This window comes from Mauremys reevesii, linkage group 25 (assembly GCF_016161935.1).
Source record: "Mauremys reevesii isolate NIE-2019 linkage group 25, ASM1616193v1, whole genome shotgun sequence".
Lineage (NCBI taxonomy): Eukaryota > Metazoa > Chordata > Testudines > Geoemydidae > Mauremys > Mauremys reevesii.
In genome coordinates, this window is record NC_052647.1 from 17,258,880 (window position 1) to 17,283,962 (window position 25,083).

The following is a 25,083-nucleotide window of genomic DNA, read 5'->3' on the forward strand; positions in this document are numbered from 1 at the left end:
TGCTCTAATCAGGTCCCCTCTCAATCTCCTTTCTGATAAGTGAAACATCCTGAGCTTTTGGTGTCTTTCACTGTCCGGCATTTTCTCCAGCCTGCAAATCAGTTTTGTGGCTCTTTTCTGCACCCTTAACAACTATCGAACACCCTTTTTAAAACGGGGATCCCAGCTCTGGCTGCAGTATCCAGCAGCGGTCGCTCTCCCCGATGCAGACAGAGAGAAAATCCCCACCCTGCTGACTAGCTCTTTCTGCCGCCACATCACCCCAGGAGCTGGGGGAGTCGTGTGTCCAGGATGACCCCACGATCCTTTGCGGAAACACTGCTGTCCAGGATTCCCCGCTTCTGTAGGTCTGGCCGGCAGGCCTTGCCCACAGCGTACGCCGTGCACGGGGCTGTGTGAAAACAGGGGGTGTTTGAATGGGCTCAGCTCCTGCTCTGCAGCGACGCTCCCCCAGCCCTGCTCATCGGGTGCACCCCTGGCCCAGCCTGGCTCAGCCCCAGCCCCCTGTGCCCTGCCCAGCCTGGCTCCCCCAGACCAGCTCCCCCAGCCTGCCCTGACCCCCTACCCAGCCTGGCTCCCCCAGCCTGCCCTGACCCCCTGCCCAGCCTGGCTCCCCTAGGCCGGCTCCCCCAGCCTGCCCCGGTCCCCTACCCAGCCTGGCTCCCCCAGCCTGCCCTGACCCCCTGCCCAGCCTGGCTCAGCCCCAGCCCCCTGTGCCCTGCCCAGCCTGGCTCCCCCAGACCAGCTCCCCCAGCCTGCCCTGACCCCCCCGGCCCAGCCTGGCTGCCCTGGGCCGGCTCCCCCAACCTGCCCAGGCCCCCCCCCAGGACGAGTGGGGGAGCCTGACCCACGTTTCACATGTGTTCTAATGTGACCTTTGCCCTCTGGCCCCCGATGGGGTCATGACCCTAGAACTTGGCCTGCGCATGCTCGTGACCTTTGCCCCCCCCTCCGAACTGGCCGGCGCCTGCCCGCGTCACGTGACGGGGGAGTCAGCTGGGCCCCGCTTCCGGCGCCGGGGACAGAAGGCGGAAGCGCGGCCGCGCGGGCCGAGCAGGGACATGGCCGCCTCCGCCGGGCCCGCCGCGCCGCGCACCAAGACCAAGCGGAAGCGCTTCGTGCCCCAGCGCGTCAAGGTGCCGCGGGCGGCGGAACCGCTGCTGGGCGTGTTGTGCTGGGGCGGCCCGCACCAGCTGAGGGCGGGGCCCGGCCCCGCTGCCCCGGGGCTCGGCCCGGCCCCGCTGCCTCCCCCGGGGGCTCCCGGCCCGGCCCCCGCTGCCTCCCCCGGGGGCTCCCGGCCCGGCCCCCGCTGCCCCCCCGGCCACTGCCCCCGGTTCCCCAATCCTGGCCCCCACTGACCTCCGGGATCTCCCGGCGCGGCACTGCCCCCCCTCCGGGGTTTGCCCGATCCCAGCCCGCCTCGGGCACGCCCAGAACCCTCGGAACCCCCGGAACCCCACTCCCGGCCCCTACTGCCCCCAGAGCTCCTGGTCCCGGCCCCCCGTGGGCTCCCGGTCCCTCCTGGAACCCCCTGATCCCAGCTCCCCGCAGCCCCTCGGATTATCTGCCAGGCCTACCCCGATCCTGGCCTGGCTCCCCACAGGCCCCCAAGACTTCATTGCTCCCCTGGGCTGGGGTGTCCAGCACCAGGTGCCCTCCAGGGTCCCCTGATCCTGGCCCCCTATTATTCTCTGGGGTGCCCCTGATCCTGGCCCAGGACCCTCTGACCCTCAGCCTCTTAGGCCCATTTGACACCCTCCCCCCCCAGCCTGAGAGCCTGTGATTCTCCCCCACCCCTGACCTCACTGCCTCCTGGGAGTGAGTTGTGGCATTCGGCACCAGGTGAGACCAGGACACCCCCCGCACTATCCCCCGCTCGGGGCCCACTGACTCCCTCCAGCCTAGGACCTCACTGTCCCTCTGAGCTGCAGTAACCCCCACCGGGTGAGACACCCCACACTAGTCCCTCCCCCTGGACTGGGCAGCTCATCTCCCTCTGCTTCCCTCCCACCCCAGCATGAGTCACAATGTGAATTCTGCAGAAGCTGCCCCTTTCCCCAGCTTTCACCTGAGGCAGTGGATCTGACTGGGCGGGGGGTTTAGGCAGATCTGACCCTGTGGGCGGGGGTGTGAACTTGTGTAGTTTACTGCTGAATGCCAGTTTGTGCCCCCACAGCTCCCGGCAGCTGCGCTCCTTAAATAGTCCGGATCTCTAGGGCTACAGCCATGGAGCTCGGTAACCAGGTCACAGCGCAAGGCTCCCTGGGAGCGAGGGCAGAATTATTCCAGTCTGCAGACAGGGAACGTGAGGCTCCCAGGCGCTGCTGGCGTCGCAGTCCTCTGCTCAGACCCCATCCCAGGGAGCCCTGTGGGGTTTAGAAGGGGTGGCCTGCGCCTTTCCAGGCATGTGTACCTCATTCCTCGCTCTGGCGTGTGAGCGCCTCAGCCCCCCGCCTGTCAGTGACTGGCCTGCCTGAGGGACCCTGGCAGGCAAAGCTAGTGAGATCCCGAACGCAGAAAGCACCTCGTGTCCCGCGTCCGAGGTGGGGCGCAGCATCGTCGCGCAGCGGCAAGCTGAAAAGGGGAGAACGTCCCAGCCCCACGGTGCCAAGTGGGACCTGGAGCAGGCGCCTGCACTGTGGGCTCAGTATCTCAACCCACACTTCTCTCGGGTGCGCCGTACCAGGGCCACCCCTTAGCCGCCGGCTGAGACCAGAAGCCAAGGGACCCGCCTGCTGATTCCAGGGGCTGTAAGGACACTCGAGTCCAGGCCCCTAGAAAGCCAGAGCTCTGTGTCCTGCTTAACCAGCCCCAGAACACCCTGGACGTCACAGTGTAGCAGGCTGATGGTACGTGGGCCTCGGAGCATGGAGTGTGGTGGTCCCTTAACCCTAGCCTGGCCAGCTGCTTCCTTCTTGGCTGGTCGTCCCGGGTGGTGCCTTGGCTTCGTCGCCTCCCTGCTGTTTGGTGTGTTTAATTTGTGCCCTGGCTTAAAAAAAACTCCCGTGCCTGGGTAAGAAACGGAGCAAGTTTTCGAACCGGTGGAGCTCGGGTGGCTCGAGCGTCTGGCTGCTCCCGGAGTTGCCTCGCGTGGGCTCCCGTGTGCGTGTACTTGCAGTGTTGTATCAAGCTGCCGGGACCCCGCCGCGTGCCCTCGCTTTGTGCCTGTTAACGCCGGGGCTCTTGGTATCGAGGGCGGGTTTCTTTTGATGGCTGCGGCTTGGCCCTCGCGACGGACGGCTCCCCTCTCGGGAGCGGGTCTGGGAGCGGTTCAGAGCGCGGCGTTGAACCTCTCCGTTTTGACTACCCAGGGCAATGTCTGCTAGGCTCTTAAGGGGACTCAGCTGGCTGTTAGTAACGCCTGTGCAGTGTCCTCCACCCCTGGCTTGCAAGCACTTCACAGAGAGGGAAGTACCATTTCGGGGGAACCGAGGCACGGGGCAGGGATGGGACCTTGGGATATGAACCGGGGGTCTCAGGTCTGGCGCTACCCACATGGCCTCCCAATGGCTCTGCTGGAGCTTGGCTGCCTTCTAGCAGCTGATGGCAGAGCCCCCAGACCGCGCTGTGCAGCTTTGGGGACTGTCCTCACGGAGTCCGTAGGGCAAAGCTGGGCGGTGACGGCCCCGCCCCAGAACTCGCGTGGCCGCGGCATCGCCCCTTGTGCTGGGCTCACTGCAGCCTGCTGAAACGGCAGCTCCCACCTCACGCGCGCCCTCCCAGCCGGCTCGCTCCTCCCACAGGCTTGATGGGTCTCTGCGCCTGGGGTTCGGGGTGGAGACTGAGCAGCTACAGGAGCCTGGCTTGTCCCAGCTGCCGCTTTCCTCGGACGTGATGGCACTGTCATGCCAGGCGGTGGGCGAGCACCTCCGTGTTAATCCACAGCTGTTCCCAGAGCTCCCTCGAGTACCAACTGACGGGGTGCTTGCTGCTTGAATTCGCTCTTCCTAGCCGCTTACACTGTTCCACTGGGCTCCTGTCGCCCCGAGCCAATGGCCTGGCTGTTTGTTACCCCATCCAGTAGGGGGCGCTCACAGGTTGCCTGGCACTTGCTGTCCGTTCATTTGACTAGCTCAGGGAGGGGAGTTCGAATTCTTCCCCGGCACCTCTCTACCGCCGTGCTCTGGACTCTGCCAAGCAGCCTCCTGACCAGGCCCTGGGCCGTTTGGGGGTTTTTGGGCCATCCTAGCTGGCTCTGCAGGGACTTGCTGGGAACGCTGTCCTAGCCCCCTGCCCCGCCGCGCTGGAAGCTGTCCCGTGTGGCGCTGGCTCTGCCCGCTTCTGTGCGCCTGGATGAGGTCGGCAGGATACCCAGCCGCAGGTCTGAGCGCGCCTGGGGTTTGAACGGCGCCTTCTGAAGCTCAAAACCTGCGTATGGGGCGGGGCGGGGAGTAACCCGCTTGTCCTGTGTTCTGTTGCCAGATCAATGAGCTCAGCCAGGTTCCCCTGCCGGTGATGCTGCTACCCGATGACTTTAAAGCCAACTCTAAAATCAAAGTGAACAATCATCTCTTCAACAGGTGAGTCGCTGCTGCCCCCACGGAGTGTGGAGGGGGGCGTGTGCGCACGCACAGCTCGCTGGCTGGTATCGAAATGGCTGAGGGTGGATCTGGTACATTACACCCCAGTGCACCGGAGAGCAGACTGACTAGCTCAGGAGAAAGCAGGGTAGGCATCCTCCTAGGTGATAGTCCTGCCTCGGGGCGGGGTCCTGCATTTCTCTGATTGCTTCTGTGCCGCCCTCCAGGCATCACCCGCAGGGCTTGGAGTCAGCCCCCTCCCTGCTAGAGCTCTCTGGGCAATGCTCGCAGGGGCTGATGTGTCCTCCAGTTTGGGCAGCTTTCTTTGGGTTCCCCAAATTTCCAGCCGGCTGCAGGGGTGTCGCGGGGCCATGGGATTCCAGCTGCAGTCAGCCCAGTGCCGAATGCGGAGGTAAAATAACCTCTCCACTGTCTGCTCCAACTCGAGATCCCCCTGTGTCCTGGGATGGCGTTAGATTGGCCACAGCGTGGCACTGGGAGCTTGTGCTCAGCTGATTATCTGCCAGGCCCACCCCGAATCGTCTTCAGCGTCCCTGCGTCCCAGGGGAGCACCCCCCAGCCTTCTTGCACCTGCTTGCTGACCCCCTGCCAGCGTCCCCACCTGCGGGGTGATCCCTGGCTCTGTCTGGTGTCCTCCAACCTCTGCCTTCTGCTTCGACTGCCAGCAAGGAGGGTCCCCGATGCCAGGGGCGGGTTAAGGTGCCCACGAGCCGTGCAGTATTGGACTGAATCACACGATTACGGCTGTGACTGTGCCAGGCTCCTGGTCCCTCTGGTTCTAAACACTGACCCTCTCTGCGCCCCCCGCCAGGGAGAACCTGCCCAGCCACTTCAAGTTCAAGGAGTACTGCCCGCAGGTCTTCCGCAACCTCCGCGAGCGCTTCGGGATTGACGACCAGGACTACCAGGTGGGTAGCCCGCTCCCTCGGTCCCGATCGCGTATGGGGGCAGGAGGGTGAATGTGTGTCCTGGGCCTCCCGTTCCAGGGCCCTGTGTGCATAGAGGGGGGACGTACACAGACCCCGGCAGCTACCCTGCGCCCCTTAAAGCTTTCCTTGGGATGCCTGCCTCTTCGCCAGGGGCGGGTGGGGACCGGGGGGCTGGCCACAGCAGCCTTGGCCGAGTCTCTGATATCACTGGGGTGGTGCCCCTCACCTGGGCACCTTGGCAAGGCAGGCTGCTGCTGGTAGCAGATGCTCCTGAAACTCACCGTCTGCCCCGTTAAAGGATGGAAAGGCCCGGGGTGGAGTGTCCCGGGTATGCCCCGGGGTCAGTTCTCATGCCTGCTTTCCACCCCCCTCCAGGTCTCCCTGACGCGCAGCCCGCCCCACTACGAAGGTGAGGGGAGCGACCGACGTTTCCTCACCTCCTACGACCGGACGCTGGTGATCAAGGAGATCTCCAGCGAAGACGTGGCTGACGTGCACAGCCTCCTTTCGCACTACCACCAGGTATGGCCGGTGTCCCTGAGGTGTCCCTGCCTCGCCACCTGGGGGCGCCAGAGGGAGCCTGCCTGCCGCTGGGAGGAAATGAGCCGAGTTCTAATCCCAGCACTGCCACCAACCTGCGGCCGCTAGGGCACATCACTGCCCCCCTCTTCTGGCTGGGTGTGACGAAGAGAGAATGTTCTTAATGTTTTCTCTGAATACTGCGTGGGTGCCTCAGTTTCCCCTATGCCTTTCTTAAGTATCTAGGTGGTGGGATAAGGGGGTGTGATTGTTGCAGAGCCCTAAAGGGCAGGGGGTGTGCAAGGGTCTGCACAGAAAATGGCCGACACCCTGTGTCCTGGCAGCTGATGGCCTGGGCCCCTCCCCTGCAAAGTGCCAACTGAAGGTGTTGGAGAACAAAGGGATCAGGTGCCTCCTGGCCCGGGAAAGAGACAAAGGCCAGAGGTGGTGGTGGTGGGGGGAGGGGCCTGGAGAATTTCAGTTTGGAGCTGGCTGGAAAAATGGAGGGGAGCCCGTCTGGGCCTCCCTGGGGCCCCCCGAGATGGACCTAACTGAGGGGTCCTGTTGTCTGTGCCTGCAAGACCTGTCCTGGACTGTTCCTGTCGGCTAAATAACCCCCCTGTCTTACTGGCTGGCTGAGAGTCACGGTGAATCGCAGGAAGCCGGGGGTGCAGGGCCTGGTCTCCCCCAAACTCCATGACACTGGGGTCTCCAGCAGCCCGACCGGCTGGCGCCGCGCGCTCTGCCCTGGCCCCTGCCGGTCTGACGCAGCCCTGTCTCCTTGCAGTACGTGGTGAAGTGTCACGGGGTCACCCTGCTGCCCCAGTTCCTGGGGATGTACCGGCTCAGCGTGGACAGCGAGGAGACCTACATGCTGGTCATGAGGAACGTGTTCAGCCACCGGCTCGCCGTGCACAGGAAATACGACCTCAAGGTAACGGGGCCGGGGGCAGTCAGCTGAGCCAGGCTCCTGGGGGCACCCGCCGGCCCTCTGCTGCTCGTCCTGCCGGCCGGTCTAGTCTCTGAGCCCCCCGGTGAGGCTGCATCACCGGGGCTCGGCCCAGAGCATTGCGCCCCGAGGAATCGATCGCCCCGGCTTCACCCGATTGGTCTCTCTGCCCTGAACCCCGCTTTCAGTAGCAGTTCGATAGAGACGCTCCTCCAGATCGGAGTGCCGCTTTCCGGGCGAAGCCCTGGGTCTTCCCTGGCCAAGGAGCTTCTCTCACGCCCCAGGACCCCAGAGGGCTCCCCCAGGCTGGTGGGGATCGGCAGGCCGGCCGGGGCTGTGTGACGTGCGGCTGAAACCCCCCAGGACAGGCCCCCATTGGAGCTGTGGCTTTTGTCACTTTCCACACCGGGCCACCACGGGGCAACCTGCTTTCGGGGTCCCATTTCCCCACAAAGGGCAGGTGGTTACGACCCACCCTGGACCTGTTCATGCCCTCCCCACCCCCACCCCCACCCCGGCATGGTCCCAGGTGCTGGGGGTTGCTGGTTGGAGAGGCCAGCAGCAGCAGCTGTGTGGCTAGGCCCAGAGGGATCCCGTAGCCAAGCGGCTCGGAGGTGCTGGGACTGGCTCAGGGCAGTGGGGGGGGTTTAGCCGCTTGGCTCCCATCCGTAATAATCAGGTGACAGTCCCCTAAATCTCAGCCATCTTCTCCCTCTTGCCGTGGCTTCTTGTGGCCGCCTGCTCTGTCCTCCCCGCACCCCCCTCACAGACTCCTGTGTGTATCTGACCCCTCCTCCTGCGCCCAGGGCGGGGGCTCGTGACTAATCGGCAGGTACCTCTCTTGCAGGGCTCCCTGGTGTCCCGAGAAGCCAGCGACAAGGAGAAGGTAGCTGGGGATGGCTGAGGGTGTGGGGGGAGTGGGGTCTCTGACCCATGGATCTCTCTGCTCTGAAGCTCGCTTCTCCGCTCCTCGGTGCCTGGCTTGTTCTGGCGGGCGACGGTGCCTGGCCTCCAGGAGAGCAAGCAGGGGGCCTGAGTCCCTGACTGACGGGCGTCGCTGCCTCCAGTGGGATGGGCAGGGCTGGGGGAGTGGGGGGCGGGGGTGGTGACCCCGTCGGAGGTTGCTCTGGTAGGCCTGGCTGGTGGCTCCCGTGGCGGTCGGGTGTCCTCAGGCTGCATCCGTGGCAGGGGCGCCTCGCTTCCCTTTCTCCTCAAAGCATCTGAGAACTCCGCCCCTCCTCGAGGGCTGGGTTGGTATCTGGGCCCTGCCCGCTGGGGCAGAACTGGGGTGAAGCTGCCGGGTTTCCATGCCTGGAGGTTGGGTCCATGGGCCGACTACCCTGGGACTCCAGCCTTCTGGGATCCACCTCGCTGCTCACACAGCCGCCTCCTGGCTGCCCCGCCCTGCCCCATGCCAAGTGGGAGCTGGGGTGAGCAGCAAAGTGCAGGGGCTGGCAGCTGCAGGGATGCAGCCCTGTCCTTCCGGTTAGGGAAGGGGCTTGGGTTCAGCCTCAGGGGTCCCTGGAGCTGGGCAGCGAGATGCTATGGGGTGTCCTGTGCCCAGCTTAGGGGGATCTTGGTTAACTGGGACCTGCTGACTCCATGGGAAGAGTTGGGCTCTGTCCCCTCAGGGTGTGTGGGGGGGAGCCGCTGTCTTATTCCCCCCCACCCCAGGGAGCTGGAGTGTAGGATGGGCCTCTGCCTCTGATCTCTGACATGGTGCCACTGCTGGGCCGGGCCAGCAGGTGGGTTTGACGGGGCGTCCTTGATGGTGGGGGGAGCCAGGCTGGGCTCAAGTTGGCATCCCCTGGCTGGACAGAGCGTGCGGGGGAGCGGCCCAGCCCCCGTCGAAAGGCAGCTCGAGCTGACGAGGAATCGGCCGCTGTTAAATCCCAGACCGAAGCACCGGGCAGGGGAAGTGGTTCTCAGCCCTGCACGGCCACCCCTCTGCGCGCTGCCCTCTGGGGGGTGTGGGGGTGCCCAGGGCAGCAACCCTCTTCCCCCAGCACAGGCCTCGGTGGGCTCTGTGCGGGGATCTGTGGGGTCGCCTTGCCAGTGCCCTCCAGCTGCGGCTAGCTCTGGGGGGGCTGATGCGAAAGGGCAGCAAGGCCGGTTCACGGGCGGGAGTGGGGATGAGCTGATGCCAGCCCTGGCCAGAGGCTCGCTCTGTCAGGCGGGGGCCTGTGATTAACTAACCAACCGTGGCTCTACACGAGCCAGGGCGAGATGCAGCTGGGCCTCCCCCGCCCGCCTTACCCCGTTTGTGGGGGAATGACCTGAGTTAGCCGGATAATCCTGATCTCGTTAGTGGTCTCGCCTGCCCTAAAGCCCAGGGGTGGCGGCAGCATCCAGTTAACGAGATTTGAGGGCCGTGAGATGATGGCGAGGGAGGGTTGATTGGATTGGAGCCCTCGGCTCAGCTGCTGGGGGAATCCTGCCAGGGTGAGGGGCTCCGGTGTCGCGTTGGGAGCCAGCCACTGGCTCCTGTTGAGTCTTGCCTCTGGGGGGAGCAGCTTCCTGACGGCCGGGCTGTGTCGCCGGCTCCTCCTGCCTTTGGGCACGGGCGCCATGTCCCTGGCCCCGCGCCCCCTCGCGGGCCTGGCTGCAGAATTCCTAGAGCAGCGGGTGGGGAATAAACTGGGATTCACAGGCAGGGCCCTGTGGGGCAGCTGCCCCCGGCTACCCAGCATGGGGGGTGGATGCTCTGCATGGCGCTTCCAGGTGGGGCTGGGGGGTTAAATGGGGCATTTCCCTTGGGTCTCGCCAGGTGGTGCAGGTGGATCCTCAGATTTGTTCCAGGGACCCTTGCAGAGGTGGTGGGGTGGGGGCACTGCATTACCTGCGGCCCTGGCACCCCACGGGCACCTGCCCCGGAACCGTCCCAGGAGGGGCAGCCCCAGGTCTGACGGGGCCTCTTGTTAAAGGGGCCATGGGCAGCGAGGAGGTTTCCCGGGGCCCGAGGCGACTCCGTGAGCTGGGCTGCTTTGCAGGTCGTCCCTCGGGGCCCCACAGCTGCGAGGCTGCTTCTGTCTGGGGGGCCCCTCCCCCCTGGACCCCTAACCGTGTCTGGTGCCTTCCAGGGCAAGGAGCTGCCCACGCTGAAGGACATGGACTTCCTGCACATGAGCCAGAAGCTGTACGTGGACGAGGGGCAGAAGGGCGACTTCATGGAGAAGCTGAAGAGGGACGTGGAGGTAGGGCAGTTGCCTCTGCCCCCCGGGTGGGGCAGGGCGCGGGCACGTCTGACCTCCACGCCGAGGTGGCAGCTGTCCCCTCTCCTCGGGAAGCCGGCTGGGCTCGGTTGTGGGCACCGCCTGCAGGAGGGTGCTTGGGGGGCATCTGACCTTCCCGAAACAGCTCGTCCTCCCCAAGCCGATGGGCCCAGACCCGCCCGGGGCGGCCTGTCTAGCAACCAGAACCGGCTACCGGGCTCTGCCGGACCCCTCGGGCCGCACTGCCACTGCTGGCAGGGACTGAAACCTGTGGCAGAGGGATCGGGGGTCTCCACCATGCGAAGGAAGGGCACTGCCTTGGGTGCCCAGCGGGCGCAGCAGCCCTGCCTGTGCCAGGTGATACTGTTCCAGTGAGAGCCACGCAAAGGAGGGGTGGCAGGGCTGCCTTGCCTAGGGCACAGGCTGTTGGCGCTGGCTGGCACTGAGGTCCTGGCACTGGTGGGTCTCTCACGGCTCCGCTGATGTTCTCCGCTGTGGGGGGGGGGGGTCCCCAAACATCCCTGCAGCCCAACTACTCCGGAGAACTGCTTTGTGGGCCATGCCTAGTGCCTCTCCCTGGAGTGTGGGGCAGCCCTGTGCAGTCGGGGGTCTCCCCACCCTGCAGATCGGGGCAGGGCAGGGCCCTGCTCTAACCACTAGGCAACATGGCCTGAGTGGAAGCAGCGGTGGCATCTAAGGAGCCCCCCTGGGTGGGAATGGAGCCTTTCCCTGATGCCCCGGTTCACCCCCTGCCCACTGCGCCCCTAGTTCCTGGTCCAGCTGAAGATCATGGATTACAGCCTGCTGCTGGGCATCCATGACGTGCTCCGGGCCGAGCAGGAGGAGGACGAGGATCTGAAGGAGGAGGAAGAGGAGGGGGAAGACGTCATGGCGGTGGGCTCCTACGGGACATCCCCCGAGGGGATCGGCGGCTACCTGAACTCCTACAAGCCGCTGGGCCCGGGGGAGTTCGACCCCTACGTCGACGTGTATGCCATCAAGAGTGCGGAAGGTGAGCGGGGCTGGCAGTGCCACGCCGGGGCACAGGGTTCCGGGGTGAGTGGGGTGGGTAGCTTTGTTCCTTCCTCGCTGGCTGACCCAAACGGTGTTCAAAGGACGGGAGCCCCCGGCCCTCGCGTTGGGGGCTGGATTTCCCCCCCGGCCATGGGCGCTGGCCCGGAGCGCCCCGTGTGGCCGGTGGGTCGCGCGGCCCTTTGCAGCAGTCTTGGGGCCAGGCGGCAGGGACGGGGGCGGCCGTGGAGCTCGCCGAGAGTGGCAGGGCACAGACCCGCTGCGCCCGCGGCTGGGCCCCTGGTCAGGGAGCTAGTGGGCGGGGCAGGGTCCGTTGAAGGTCTGGGAGCCGGGTTAAGCCGGGCTGTGGCCTTTCCCCCCAGGCGGGCCCCAGCCGGAGGTGTATTTCATGGGCCTCATCGACATCCTCACGCAGTACGACGCCAAGAAGAAGGCCGCGCATGCCGCCAAGACCGTCAAGCACGGGGTGAGTCCCGCCCGGGGCAGGGGCCGGGGGCCGGAGCTGGCTAGCCACACGCGGGGGCGGCCGGGGAAGGGAGGGCGGCCGCCGGAGCTGCGCACGCCCCACTTGAATTAGCCTTGTTAAACGCAGCCGGGCGGCCTGGCCTGGCCTGGGAGGGGGGGGGTCACCCCCCGGCGTCCAGCGCTCTGCAAGCGTTGGAAGGTCGCCCTGGGGTGTCGGAGGGGGCGGGGCTTGGTTGGCGCTGACGCTGTTGTGCCCCCTACAGGCCGGCGCGGAGATCTCGACCGTCCACCCCGAGCAGTACGCCAAGCGCTTCCTGGACTTTGTCACCAACGTCTTCGCTTAGTCGTTACCCGCCAGGAGAGGCCCCCTCTCCCTCCCCCCCCCCGTCTCGTCTTGTCGGAGCTGAAGATCAAAGGTGTCCCCTGCCCCCCACCCCTTGGTCTTCGTGCCCCCCGCTGTTGGCTGGCCCGAGAGCTCCAGAGAAGCCCGGTGGCCGAGTGGGCCGGGCGGGCTCGGTTGCTAACCAAGTGCCTTATCTTTACCTGCCCTCGCTCGAGCGGGGGGTGGATCCTCTGGCTGGGGGGGGCGGGCTGCTAGCTGAGGGGCCCTGTCAGCTCAGCCCATCTCTAGGGCTGGGGTCTGCAACCGGCCCTGTCCACAGGGCGGAGGGGGGCAGCCCAGGCCCTGCAATATGCAATAAAAGATTCGACCCGTTGGTGCCTTAGAGGGGGCAGATGGTTCCTCCCTAGCAACAGTGACCCCCCCCCCCCCGCTTTCCCCAGTCTGGGGCTGGCAGCGGATCCCCTCTCCTGCCCGCCCCCTGTGTGCATTCCGCACTGGTCCCCCCGCCACGCTCCCCAGAACGGAGACGGTTCTCTTGGCCTGTCCCACGGTGTAATTTATTCCTAGGTGAAATCTCCTGGCTGGGGTCGCGGGGGAAGTTAACACTAGTTTGCATTGGGGTCCCAGCCCCCCACTCTGCAGCCTCTCCCCACACACTACGTCCCCGGGGCCATGGCTGCTGCTGGCTCCCCCGGTGCCTGCCCCCAGCCTCACCCGAACGAGCCGCGTTAGGTGCCGGAGCCTGGGTTCGAGCCAGGGCCACCGGTGCTCGTGTCTCTAGGCCGCTGTGGCCTGAAACTGCTCCTCAGCCCTGTGTGCCAGAGGGGAGCGACTGGGCGCAGAGCTCCCTGCCCCCGGCTGTGAGTACTCTGAGCCCCCCCCAATTCATTTCAGCAGCACCTTCCTCCTGGCATGGGGCAGCTGGCGCGTGCAGTTCCACCCTTCCTCCAGCAGGAGGCGCTCGCAGCGCTGCCCGTGGGTTCCCCTGCACGCAGCAGGGCAAGGCTCGTGCTAGATTCAGCTTTGCCTGCCCAGGGTCTCAGCGGTCCCATGGAGGGGGCATAGCGTCGCTGCTGCTGCCATTCTTCCCTGGCACCTGCTGGCCACGGGTTGGGCTTTCCCCGGCTGGGGAGCTGCTTCTGCCCTTGGCCTGAGCCCTCCTCAGCCCTGGCTGGGCTCGTGCGGTGAGCTGACAGCTGGCCCGGGCCGGGGCAGGATATGGATGGGAAGTAGCAGAGCCTTACCGGCCTGGTCCCCTCTCCCCGGGCCTGGTCTGCAATCCGTTATCCCCACTGCTGCCTGGGGGGGGGCACGGTGGAACAGGTCAAAGAGGTGCTCTGACCTCGCCCACGGGGCGCCCGTCAGCTGCGCTGGCCAGGCTGGCCGAAATGCCTGCTCCCCTACTCGTAGGGGGCAGGGGGTCTGGAGGGGCAGGGGGTCCCAAGCAGGAGGCTGGGGCCCGAGGCCCCAGAGGCGGTTCCCTGCCCTCCAGCGATCCCCCTGTGTGCAATAACGCTCCGTCTGCCAGCCTGGCTGCAGGTTAGTCTGTTGCACCTTCTATTTTTGTAAACTCTGGTGTATTTCCGTTCCCTGTGTCTGGATAGAAATAAATTATTGACTGACAGCAGCCTGGCTCTGGGTTCTTGGCCCTGGTGAGGGGCCGGCGAAGGGAAGGAGATATGGGGTGGGGCAGTGCCCGCCCTGCCCCTACTGGCTTGTGAACTTTGCCATCCATGCTTGGGGCAATGCCAGAGCCAGGGGTGAGGCTGCAGTGCCCCCAGCCTGGTGCTAGGAGGGCAGGAACGGGGAGGGGTAGCGCCTTCCTAACCCCACAGCCTGCGCATGAGCTGGGGGGTGACAGATGAGCCTCGTTCCTTTGGGGCTGCTGGCCCCTGCCCTGGGGGGGGTGGCAGCTCTGGTAGGGGAGAGAAAGGTGGTGGTGTTTTGTAGCTGCACCTACCTTGGCCTCTCCAGCTGCTTCTGCCTATGTGGGGAGGGGGAGATAAGTGGTGGTACCCCCCATGGGGGGAGGGAACCTCCTCTGCCCCCCTCATGGCTCCTGGCATCAGGGCCACCCCCCAGGGGAGCTCCTCACCAGCCACCCCCCTCCCCAGTCACCCTCAGCCCCGGGCTAGTCCCCCTGAGCTGGCACTGCCTGCGCTGGGGGGAGGGAGGTGTCACTATTGTATTATCTTCCCTCCCCAGTATGCCTGGCTCAGATGAAACCAGCCACTTGCTTAGAGGCGGCACACCCCGATTTCATGCTTTCAAAATCCTGGCTCATCCCCCTCTGGTGGGCACATCTCACCCCCAGGGCCCTGGGCCTGGCAGTTCTTTCTCTTCTCGCCCCTTCGACGGGCCAGGAGACGAGTGGGACGCGGCCTGGGTGTTACTGGGCTTGTGAGGGGGAGGGAAGTGAGGCCTAGTGGGTAGGGGGCTGGGACTCAGGACAGCTGACGTTCTGGTCCTGCTTCTCCCCTGACCTGCTCCGTGCCTCAGTTTCCCTCCCTGCTCTGGCTATGTAGCCCTTTGGGTCAGGGCCTGGCTCCAGCTCTGCCTGGGTAGTGGGCCCCACAACCTTGGGGGGGGGACCCCTGGGTGCTCCCCAAACCCAGGTAATGGTGATGGCAGCTCTGGGATGGCATCGCTTCCCCCCAGCCTTGGCACTACCCCATCCCGCCTATGGGGCCAGCCCTGCCCTGTGGGCGGGAGGCACCATCCAGCTGGGCTGCGCGTTCCTGTCCGACTCCCCCCCCGCCGGGTTCCCAGGGGAACCTGCTGGGTGGGGTGAATCCCCTGCCCCCCCCTCCCAGCCGGGCCCATGGGGGTCTCTAGCCCCCGCTTGCACCCCAGGCCCCAAGTGCACCAAGCGGCTGGGGCTAACGGGCCAGGGGCTGCAGGACAAAGCTGATGACCCCCCCGCAATCCCAGCTCCAGTGTCTCCCCTCCCCCACTACTCATAGCCCGACCCCCTCCCCGGTTCCATAGCGCCGCCGCAGCCCCCATCGCTCGCATCGAGCGGCGCCCCCCCAAGAGGAGCCGGGAGCGGGTCTCTCGCTCGCCCGCGCCAGGCCGGGGAAGGGCCGGGCCCGCCATGGCCGCGACCACCGCTCCCGCCCCGCGGCGCCTCGGGGCCGCTGCGCGGCCAGGTACGGAGCGGCCGGGATCGGACCCCGCCAGTCGCCGCCGCTGCGAGGCTTTTTCTCGGGCTGGGGCTGCAGAGATGGAGCAGGGGAGGTGGGTGGGGCGCAGAGATGGGGGCTGCAGCGATGGGGGCTGCAGAGATGGGTGGGGGCAGAGATGGGGCAGGGTTGGGGGCTGCAGAGATGGGGCGGGGGGGCAGAGCGGCAGGGTGGGGGGGCTGCCGAGGTGGGGTGGAGAGGCGGGGGAGCGCAGAGATGGGGCGGCAGGGCTGGGGGGGCTGCAGAGAGGAGGCGGTGGGGGAAGAGCGGCAGGGCTGGGGGCTGCAGCGTTGGGGGCAGAGCGGCAGGGTTGGGGGGCTGCAGAGATGGGGTGGAGAGGCGGGCGGAGGGCTGCAGAGATGGGGGCGGCAGGGCTCGGGGGGGGGCGAGCGGCAGGGGTGGGGGGCTGCAGAGATGGGGGGCGCGGCATGGCTCTGGCCCTGTCTGGCTGCTCCAGGGGGCCCGTGCCAGGGATCGTGGCCCGGATGCACAATAGCAGCTCTCCCAGCGCTGCGGGCCATTGTGTGGGCGGGAGGGGGGGGGGCTGGCATGAAATAGACCTTGGGCCGTGGAGCGGGGGGCGCTTGGCTTCCTGCCTTTGGCTGCAGATTGAGGAGGGTCGAGCCCATCACTTGTCCCGGCGGTGGGGGAGGGGGCCGCTGCCCCCCCTCGGGAGCGTGAGCTGGGGGGGTGAGTCCTGCGGGGGGTGCAGAGCTGGGTGTGGGGGCGATGAAGGGGTCTGAGCTGAAGGATGGGGAGGGGTGATGGGGGGGTCTGAGCTGAAGGGGGGATGGGGTGAAGGGTGGGGGGATGAAGGGCTCTGAGCTGAAAGGTGGAGTGTGTGAGATGGGGGTCTGAGCTGAAGGGGTGATGGGGAAGGGAGAAGGGTGTGGGGATGGGGGGGTCTGAGCTGAAGGGGGAGGGGAGAGGGATGGGGGGGTCTGAGCTGAAGGATGGGGGGAGGGGTGAAGGACCCCTTCGCTCTCTCAGCTTTCGGCCTGTGCTGGATGCTCAGAACAGCCCATGCCCACCCCTCCCCGTTCTTTGTCCTGTGGCAGAGATGCCCTGGCTGGGCTCAATCCTCCCCCTCCCGGCCTGGCACCCAGATAGGCCTTACCTCCACCATGCCAGGCCTGGGGCCCTGACGGAGCCCGACCTCCGTTCCTGCCCCCCCTCCCCCCCCCGTGCTTGGTGCCCTGATGGGGCCTGATCCACCTGCAAACTAGGATGAAGCCTGTTGGGGGGGGGGGCACTCGGCTGCAATTCTGACCTAGCAGGATCTCAGCACTGGGCACTGTCCGGTCTGGGGCCCCTGGTAGGAAGTGGAGCCAGCCCCCGCCCCCCCCGAGCCCTGCGCCCCTGCCCCTCCCAGCGGGGCTGATGCGTCGTGGGAGCCCACCTTGAAGGGAGATGGTGCTGGGGGTGGGGGAGCAGCCCTGACACACCTGTTTGAGAGGGGGTGAGGGGGGAATCCGCTGTAGCCCTGGCCCATCCCAGTCCATGTCCGGTCTCCCCCCGGGCCCAGCTGGGGCTGGGAAAGCCAAGGAAACCCATGGGGGAGGGGAGCCCTGTCTCTTGCCTGTCCCCCCCCCACACACACACACACACACTGCAAGGGCTCAGGCCACTGAATCTGGGAACTCCCCTCCCCCCAACACATGCAGCTGGCCGGGGCCGGTTTGCTCTCAGAGGGTCCCATGGGAACAGCTGGTGGGATGTGGGGTCCCTTCCTGCAGCAGCTGCAGAGGCTGGGTTGTTAATGGAAGGTTGCTCAGGCTGGCTTGTTATTGTAGGGTCTCCGGGGGGCTGTGCCCCATGTTTATTGCAATGCAGCCGCAGGGAAGGGGATGGTAAATCCCGGCGGGGCTGTGATTGCCAATGGCAGCTTGGGGGTGCTGCTGTGCAGGGGGGGCCTACAGGGTCACACTCATCCTGGGAGGGAGGCTGCCCTGGGGACGAGGGGCCAGCCTCTGGCCTGCTGCTCCCAGTGGGAGAGACTCCTCCCGGGGGGCGCTGGCAAAGGGGTCGTCCCTGTGGTGGGGAGTTCCCCATCAGGGTGCCCCCCCCGGCCCTGCCACTGGGGCCCCTGTGGGTACCAGCCCTTGCTAGTGAGCAGCACTGACCCGTGACCTGGAGCAGAGGCAAATACCAGCTCCAGCGCCCACCTGGCTCCCTGCAGCACGACACCCCCTAGCGTGGCCGTGGAGCCAGCCGTGACTGTGTGAGGAGAGCCCCCCCGCCTGACCCCCCCACACACACTTCCTGCAGTGCCCGGGGGGTCTCAGAGGGTCTCCCAGCCAAGCACTGACCCCGCCCCATTCCCTGAAGGGCGGAGGCAGGACCCCACCATGCAGGGATCTGGCTGCAGGGTGCTCTCGATCTGGCCGTTTACATCATTATCCGGCACGTGGTGACATCATTCAAACCTGGGGCCTCAGGGGCTCTGGGAGTGACCAGCCCACGCTGGGACGCCGCCTCGCCGGGCAGCGCCCACGACACACGGAGCTCCCGGGTGCTAGAGACTCCAGGGCCCGGCTGAGACTTACGGACCAGGGGGAGGGGCCTGTGCACCATGGCTGCTGGGCCCTGGGTTGTATGGAGCCAGACAGGCTGTTTGTTGGCAGCTCCTGGTGGGACACAGCAGCTCCCCCAGATGCTGGTCACTCCCTGCAGGCTGGGAGCAACCCCCCCCCCCCCCCCGCCATCCTCTGCATCAATTGAGCAGGGCCCAGAGAGCCATACCCCTCCTTATGCCAGCTGCCTCCCCAAGTACCCCCTCGCATCCCCCAGGGTTGCCTCTTGCCTGGCAGAGCAAGTTCTTAGAGGTTTGTTAGCACACCGGCCTGCGGAACTCACTGCCACAGGATATCAGGGAGGCCGAGAACAGGCACGGAGATGAGAAACTGGCAGGGTGTTCCTGAGGCCAGTGAGGATGTGACAGGCAGGAGACCCAACACAACCGGGGGGTTCTTAGCGTTCACACCCCTCCCAGCCACAGCCTCCGTCCTAGGGCCGGTCAGGAGGAAGCGGGGAGCCAGCTGGCCCGTGAGTCTGGAAGCTCTGGCTTTTCCCTGAGCAGTCTGCCAGGCCGGGCTGCTCCCAGGGCCTCTGGCTGCCGCTGACTGAAACTGCCAGGAGTCGGGTCCGTTTCAGGGTTGCCCAGCACTGAACAGCAGCTGTGAAACTGTCTGTTTCAATCAGTGGGTGCCCGGCCGGGGAATTAATCTGGGGAGCACCCGGGGGAGGGGTTTCCGAAAAGGAAAATGGAGTGGAGTTTCCATCTGAATTGGAACCAAACTCAGTGTTAAAATTTCCCCCAACCCAGAAACCCTGAGGTCCGGCTGGCCCGGCCCCCCACCTGCTGCGAGTCCGTCCCAGGCATTCGGCTCCTTCCCTGCCCTGGCTGCGGGGCTCTGAACATAGTGAGGGATCCAACGTAATCTGGGAGCAGCCGTTTTGGTAAGATGGGCCGCAAGGTGCCCCCCACAGGCTACGTCTGCGACCCCTTGTGACACCCGCCCCCCATGCACTTTAAACACTGCCTGCCCTTCAGCCAGCCCACTGGGGATGGGGAAGTGGGGCCGGCCCAGCTGGCTGGGGATTGCGGCCTGAGCAGTGAGGAGATCAGTGGGGCGATGGGCTGACAGACCCAACTGGCCGCCACGTCCCGTGAGCCGAACCTGCCACGGACAAACCCCCAGGCTGCGGGCAGAGCCGGCGCCCCACGTCATCTGCACAAAGGGGGCTGTGCTGGGAGCCCACGGTGCCTGGGGGGTGGCTGGACATGGGGTGGGGACCGCGAGCAGGGGCCCGGAGCGTGGCAGGTGGTTCAGGGCAGTTGGGGGGTGACAGACCGGACCTGCTGGGGCTCCAGGTATTGGCAGAGGCGCTGGTGAAGGGCCCCGGGCGAGGGGGGGCCGTGAATCATGGGGGTGGGGGGAGCTGGGGATCACACAACGGGGTGGGGCCTGAGCAGGGGCGGGAGGAGCTGGAGCTGGAGTGGGGAGGAGATGGAAGCGGGGCTCCTGAGCTGGGGAGCCCTGAATCTTGGGGGGCGCTGAGCTGGCGGAGGGGACAGCGGGGGGGCAGAGCTGGCCTGGGGGAGAGCGGGGGGGGCGCTGAGCTGGCGGGGGGGAGACATCGGGGGGGGGGGAGATGACGCCAGCCGGGCCGATCAGCTGCCGCGAATGGTGGTGGGGCCCTGAGCCGCGGCACCGGGGCTGGATAGACGTGGGGGCGGGGCAGCCCCTGCAGCGTCGTAACCCGCAATCCCCTTGTCTCCCCACCCGCCTGGTCTTTGTAGTTCCTGGTTCGCGGCTCCGCTGAACTCCGCGCTCCGGGCGCTTCCTGCCTCCCTCTCCCATGGGCTCCCCAGGTAGGTGCCGCCCGGTGCAGGCCCCCCCTGCCGCGGCCCCACCCCCCGCTTCCTCCCAGGGGGGCAGCCCCCCCCGGGGCAGGAGGCCTCCCCGCCCCCCCCCCCCGATAGGGTCCGTCTCCCCCTTTACCAGCCCCCCACTTCCTCCTACCCCCCCCGGGATAGTTCTCCCCCGGGGCTCTGGGGTGGGCTGCACCCATGGGGGGGGATCTCAGTGAGCCCCCCCCGCCCGTCCAGGTGTGGGGCTCCCCTGCGGGGGGGAGGGGCTGGCCTCTCCCTGCTGTGGGTCTGCTCATGTGGCCCCGGTGGGGGTGGGCCTGGGTTACACCTGCTGGGGGGTGGGGGCATGTCTGGGAGCCCGGACGCCTGGGTTCGTCTGGGAATGGGGATCCAGTGGGTTAGAGCAGGGGGTGCTGGGAGCCAGCACTTGGGGTCTGGGCCTATTCCGTGGAGTTCTCCCGCCCCCCCAGTCAACCCCCCCAGCTCAGCCCCACTTTGGGGCTCCCCCAGCCCTGCTCTCCCGGTCCCCTCCCCCCACATCTGGTCAGGCGCCGAGGGGCTTCCCCAGACAACAGGCCCCAATTCAGCCCCCGCCCCTCCTGAGACACCCCAACCCAGGGACCCACTGGGGCAAAAACTCCTTGGGGCCCCCTCCGCCCCCTCACGCCACCCCAAGGTGAGGGTTGGTCTGAATCCTGCTGAGGTTGCGGGGGGGGCATGATCTTGGGTGGCCCCCAGTGTGGGGGGAAGGGAGAGGCCTCCTCCCCTGTCCCCACCCCGGTGCCCCCCTTCGATCCAGGCTGGCACCTGCCTGGTGCCGCTCTCTGCCCCATGGGGTATAGGGCCCCAGCCATAGCCCCGGGGCACAGGATTCAGTGGGGTAAATGAGGGGGGTGTTACTCCTGGCACTTACTGGAGGGAGGGGAGGGATAAGTGTGTCTGGGGGGGGGGGAGACTCCCCAGATGTGCCAGGGGCTCGGAAGCCACCTGCTCCTAGTGTCCGGGGCTGAGGCTCAGTTTGTGGGGCTCGAGGTCCCCCATCCCTGCAGGGCGGGTTGCACCTCTCCGTGCTCCCCGGATTCTGGGCCTGGCCTGAGGGGTCAATGGCAGCAGCCCGAGGGCTGCTCTAACTTCAGCTCTGCTCCCCCCTGGCGCGCAGAGGCTACCCAAGGTGCAGTGCCCTCTGACCGCACCCCTGATCTGCCCCATGGGGGGGGCAGGGCCTGACCCCACTTCACCATCAGAGGCCTCTGGAGGGGCGATTCTTGGGGGGAGGATGCACCCCCATTCGCACTGCTGGAGGGCAAGTTTAACGGTGGGACAGAGCTGTGTCTTAGGGTCCTGCTAGACCCCCCTCCTTCTCCCATGGAGAGCCCCACCCCCAGCCTCCTTATCCCTCCCCCAGGACCCAGGATTTCCCTTTCATTACTCTGCTGTTTCATAACCCAAGGTGGGGGGGGAACACAGCCTTGGCCTTACGAAGTGGGGTTTTCGGAGCAATCATGCCCCCTGTTTGTTAACCCCCCCCCATTTGTTAAGCCCCCAAACAAGCATTTCTTCCCCGCCCCACACTGTTTTATTTTAATTGCAATGATATTTATTAAATGATTGTCTCGTGACTGTCATGTTTGGGATGGGTGACTGATCAGCCGTGGGGGTTGTGTGTGTGTTTCATTTGAACTTGGGGGCGGTTGTTTGCCGTGGGGCAGGCAGTGGGGTACAACCCACCTGCCACCACTGAGATGGACGGGAGCTAACTCGCACCGCGATCGGGGAATAGACCCGAGAGACGCCCCCGTCAGCGCGGGATCTGAGGGGAGAGATTTACAAGCCAGAGGGGACAATGGGGGTCGCCCAGGCTGCCCGCCCCTGCAGAACACCGGGGCTGAGGGGACGGCCGGGTCCCGGAGGGGATCTGCCCCTCCCGATGCTTCCTGGAGCCGAAGGTTCAGATCCCGGCTGGGGCTGGCTGTGGAAGGGGGTGGGGCGGGGTCCGTGTCTGTCTGTCTGTCTGTCTCTAGCCCACCCGGGAGGCGATGCCGGCGGCTTTGATGACTCTTCTTTTCTCTTCAGTGTCATTTGTTTTATCCAGGATGGCGGCATGCGGGGGCACCACTAAAAATAAGCTCACGGTCTCTAAGCCCGTCTGGGACTTCCTGACCAAAGAGGCCCCCTCCAAGCTGGTCAAGCTGAAGGAGGAGACCAAGCTGAGCATTCTGATCGACGGGGAGACCTCGGAGATCTACGTGCTGCAGCTCTCCACGCCGGCCCCCGGGGCCGGCAACGGCCTCTACCTGGCCCGCAAAGCCCTCAAGGCCCTGCTCAAGGAGACGGAGAAGGAGCTGAAGAAGGCGCAGCGGCAGAGCGAGCTGGTGGGGTGCATGGCCCTGCTGGAGAAACCCGGGGCCGAGCTGCGCCCGCACGGGGCCGGCCTCGTCTCCCGGGCTCAGCAGCCCGCCGGGGCCAGGGCGGGGGCCCGGGGGCTTGGGGGGGCGGCGGCGGGCGGCTCGCGGGAGGAGGAGCAGGAGAGCCAGTGCCCCATCTGCCTGGGCGAGATCCAGAAGGTAAAGACGCTGGAGAAGTGCCGGCACTCCTTCTGCGAGGCCTGCATCACGCGGGCGCTGCAGGTCAAGCGGGCCTGCCCCATGTGCGGGCGCTTCTACGGGCAGCTGGTGGGCAACCAGCCCGAGAACGGGCGCATGCTGGTGTCCAAGGACTCGAGCCTGCTGCTCCCCGGCTACGAGAAATACGGCACCATCATCATCCAGTACGTCTTCCCGCCTGGCGTCCAGGGGGTGAGTCCTCTGCAGCCCCCTCTCCCCCCCAGCCTGGCTGCAGCGGGGGGCAGGGGGCTTGTTGGGGCAGTCAGCTGTGAGTGGGGGGGGGTCTGGGTCAGCTTCCCTGCCTCTGCTGGTGCCCCTCAACCCTGCAAGCCCAGTCCTGGGCTCCCCACACCCCAGCTCTGCCGGTGCCCCTAAATCCGAACCCGCAGCCCCTGCTAGCCCAGCCCTGGTCTCCCCACACCCCAGCTCTGCCGGTGCCCCTCACTCCCGACCCGCAGCCCCCTGCTAGCCCAGCCCTGGGATCCCCCGCCCCCAGCTCTGCCGGTGCCCCTCAATCCCAGCCCCTGCTCTCCCAGTCCCATGTGCAGTGCCCCCGTCCCCAGCTGTGTTGGCCCTTGGATGCCTCCCCGTTTCCTGTCAACCCCCCTTCCCAATCTGCTAATTTCCCCTCCGCTCTGGTAAATCTGGGTAGATCTAACTCCTCCCACAACCATCCGCTCCCTGCCTTTGCCCCTGGGGCGTGGCAGAGCCTTGGGCACAGCCCTGGCAGGGGGACACCAGCCCTACCTTGTCCTGGCTCCTCTGGACTGCCGGTGCCCTGGGGCTCAGGGAGGCTGGGCACTGTGGAGGCCGGAAGCAGGTTGGCATTCGGGGGGGCAGTGAGCAGGGGTCATTTCTGCCTCCCCAGGCATGATGCCCCCTGAGCCGGGTGCAGGATCACCAGCCCCCGGGGTTCTGCAGAGACCAAGCCCCCAGCCGGAGCGACCCAGGGGGTTGCCTGATGCCCGCAGCGAGCACTGGAGGAGACTCCGGCCCGTGGGCAGCATCAGCCCTGCCTGGCAGCAGCGTCTGCGCCAGGCTTCACAGCATCCCTGGGGTCTGATGGTCTCTCCCCACCCCCCTTGCAGGTGGAGCATCCCAACCCGGGCGTGCGGTACCCGGGCACCACGCGGGTGGCCTACCTGCCCGACTGCCCGGAGGGGAACAAGGTGCTGGCCCTGTTCCGCAAGGCCTTCGACCAGCGCCTGACCTTCACCATCGGCACCTCCATGACCACAGGCAGAGCCAACGTCATCACGTGGAACGACATCCACCACAAAACCAACTGCACCGGGGGACCCCAGCTGTAGGCAGCCGCCGCCCGCAGGGCTCACGGGCTGGGGGTGACCCATCTGTGCCCCTGAGTGGGGCCCGACTGGCCCTGGAAACCCAGGGGGTGGGGGGCTCAGTAGGGGGCACTCTCCCCTGGCTGTCAGCGTGGGGAGTGAGATAGGGGGCGCTCTCCCCTTATTGTCAGTGCTGACCCTAATTCCGCAATGCGGTGCTAGGGGGCGCTGGGCTGCAGTGTGGGGGCTCAGCAGGGGGTGCTCTGCCCTGGCTGTCGGCGCCGACCCCAATCCCCGGCGCCAGGGGGCTCAGCGGGGGGCGCCCTGCCCTGGCTGTGGGCGCTGACCCCAATGCCCGCCACCAGGGGGCACTGTGCTGCGTGCCAAGATGCTTGTGACCCTGGCAGCTCCCAAGGCCGTTTCTTCAGGAATTGGGACACAAACTACCCTGCGCCCTGGGGGTGCCGGGGTCCCCCTGTGCCTGGCAGTGCACAGCTGAGCTGGCCAAGCCAGGGGCTGCTGCGACGGGGGCGGGGTGGGGCAGGAGGTGGGCTGGGGATCTGTCCAGGTGGGGGTGGGGCTGTGCATGGTTGACGTCTCCCCTGTGTGTCTCCTAGATTCGGGTACCCCGACCCCACGTACCTCGCCAGGGTGCAGGAGGAGCTCCGAGCCAAAGGCCTCACTGAGGATTAACCCTTTCTCTGCTGCGGCTCCTGCTGTGGTGCCAGGGGGCAACCGGGGGGTGGCAGGACGGCCCCACAGCGTCTCATATCCAGCTGGGCCTGGGGCGGCCACGCATCCGTCATGGCAAGGTGCTTCGCTGTCTCCACCCCGGATTGCGGCTGAGGGCCCCGCGCTGTCAGTGCCAGAGCCTCTCCCCACTGCCAGTGCTACTTGGGGTGGGGGGGAATGTGTGATGTGGGGGGGGTGGATGGAGAGGGTAGAGTGAGATAAAGTGTGTGTGTGTGAGAGAGAGAGAGAGAGATCGGGGGTTGTGTGGCTGTACCGGGCGGGTGGGGTCGGGGGTTGCGTGTGCAGGGGGTGAGGGTGGTGGGTCTTAACCTGGCGGGGGGGGTCGGGGTGTGCGTGTCCAGGGGGTGAGGGGGGTGGCTGTACCGGGCGGGTGGGGAAGGGTGTTGCGTGTGCAGGGGTGAGGGTGGTGGCTGTACCGGGCAGGTGGGGCTGGGGGTTGTGTGCAGGGGTGAGGGTTGTGTGGCTGTACCGGCGGGTGGGGTCGGGGTTGCGTGTGCAGGGGTGAGGGTGGTGGCTGTACCGGCGGGTGGGGTCAGGGGTTGCGTGTGCAGGGGTGAGGGTGGTGGCTGTACCGGCGGGTGGGGTCGGGGTTGCGTGTGCAGGGGTGAGGGTGGTGGCTGTACCGGGCGGGTGGGGTCAGGTTGCGTGTGCAGGGGTGAGGGTGGTGGCTGTACCAGGTGGGTGTGGCTGGGGTTGCGTGTGCAGGGGTGAGGGTGGTGGCTGTACTGGGGTGGGGTCAGGGGTTGCGTGTGCAGGGGGTGAGGGTGGTGGCTGTCCTGGGGGGGTGGGGTCAGGGGTTGCGTGTGCAGGGGGTGAGGGTGGTGTAGCTGTACCGGGCGGGTGGGGTCAGGGGTTGCGTGTGCAGGGGGTGAGGGTGGTGGCTGTCCTGGGGGG

General features: G+C 66.5%; 2 protein-coding genes across 4 annotated transcripts; both read left to right on the plus strand.

The window, feature by feature from the left end:
* The first annotated feature begins 1,013 nt into the window (after positions 1-1,013).
* On the plus strand, positions 1,014-13,861 carry PIP4K2C (phosphatidylinositol-5-phosphate 4-kinase type 2 gamma). Of its 2 annotated transcripts, none has more exons than XM_039514603.1 (10): positions 1,014-1,199; positions 4,423-4,520; positions 5,353-5,449; positions 5,846-5,992; positions 6,777-6,923; positions 7,786-7,824; positions 10,019-10,132; positions 10,919-11,162; positions 11,545-11,648; positions 11,911-13,861. In XM_039514603.1, exons 1-10 carry the CDS (start codon positions 1,062-1,064, stop codon positions 11,989-11,991), a joined length of 1,209 nt encoding a protein of 402 aa, XP_039370537.1. In that variant the 5' UTR covers positions 1,014-1,061; the 3' UTR covers positions 11,992-13,861. The 2 variants fall into 2 exon arrangements, with proteins under 2 accessions (XP_039370537.1, XP_039370536.1); XM_039514602.1 differs by lacking the exon at positions 1,014-1,199 and adding an exon at positions 2,674-2,849.
* Positions 13,862-15,028: 1,167 nt separating this feature from the next.
* Positions 15,029-24,414, plus strand: DTX3 (deltex E3 ubiquitin ligase 3). 2 transcript variants are annotated; one of them, XM_039513696.1, is made up of 6 exons: positions 15,029-15,139; positions 18,498-18,631; positions 19,476-19,547; positions 21,621-22,342; positions 23,239-23,456; positions 24,054-24,414. In XM_039513696.1, exons 3-6 carry the CDS (start codon positions 19,535-19,537, stop codon positions 24,127-24,129), a joined length of 1,029 nt encoding a protein of 342 aa, XP_039369630.1. In that variant the 5' UTR covers positions 15,029-15,139; positions 18,498-18,631; positions 19,476-19,534; the 3' UTR covers positions 24,130-24,414. The 2 variants fall into 2 exon arrangements, with proteins under 2 accessions (XP_039369630.1, XP_039369629.1); XM_039513695.1 differs by lacking the exons at positions 15,029-15,139; positions 18,498-18,631; positions 19,476-19,547 and having other exon boundaries at positions 20,519-22,342.
* Positions 24,415-25,083: the final 669 nt, after the last annotated feature.

Bases quoted from the DNA above. Each gene is read 5' to 3' on its own strand.
- PIP4K2C (XM_039514603.1), top strand. From the start codon at position 1,062: ATGGCCGCCTCCGCCGGGCCCGCCGCGCCGCGCACCAAGACCAAGCGG. The intron at 1,200-4,422 runs GCGGGGCCCGGC...TTCTGTTGCCAG, and splicing joins GCGGCCCGCACCAGCTGAGG to ATCAATGAGCTCAGCCAGGT. The intron at 6,924-7,785 runs GTAACGGGGCCG...CCTCTCTTGCAG, and splicing joins ACAGGAAATACGACCTCAAG to GGCTCCCTGGTGTCCCGAGA.
- DTX3 (XM_039513695.1), top strand. From the start codon at position 21,584: ATGCCGGCGGCTTTGATGACTCTTCTTTTCTCTTCAGTGTCATTTGTT. The intron at 22,343-23,238 runs GTGAGTCCTCTG...CCCCCCTTGCAG, and splicing joins TCCCGCCTGGCGTCCAGGGG to GTGGAGCATCCCAACCCGGG. The intron at 23,457-24,053 runs GTAGGCAGCCGC...TGTGTCTCCTAG, and splicing joins TGCACCGGGGGACCCCAGCT to ATTCGGGTACCCCGACCCCA.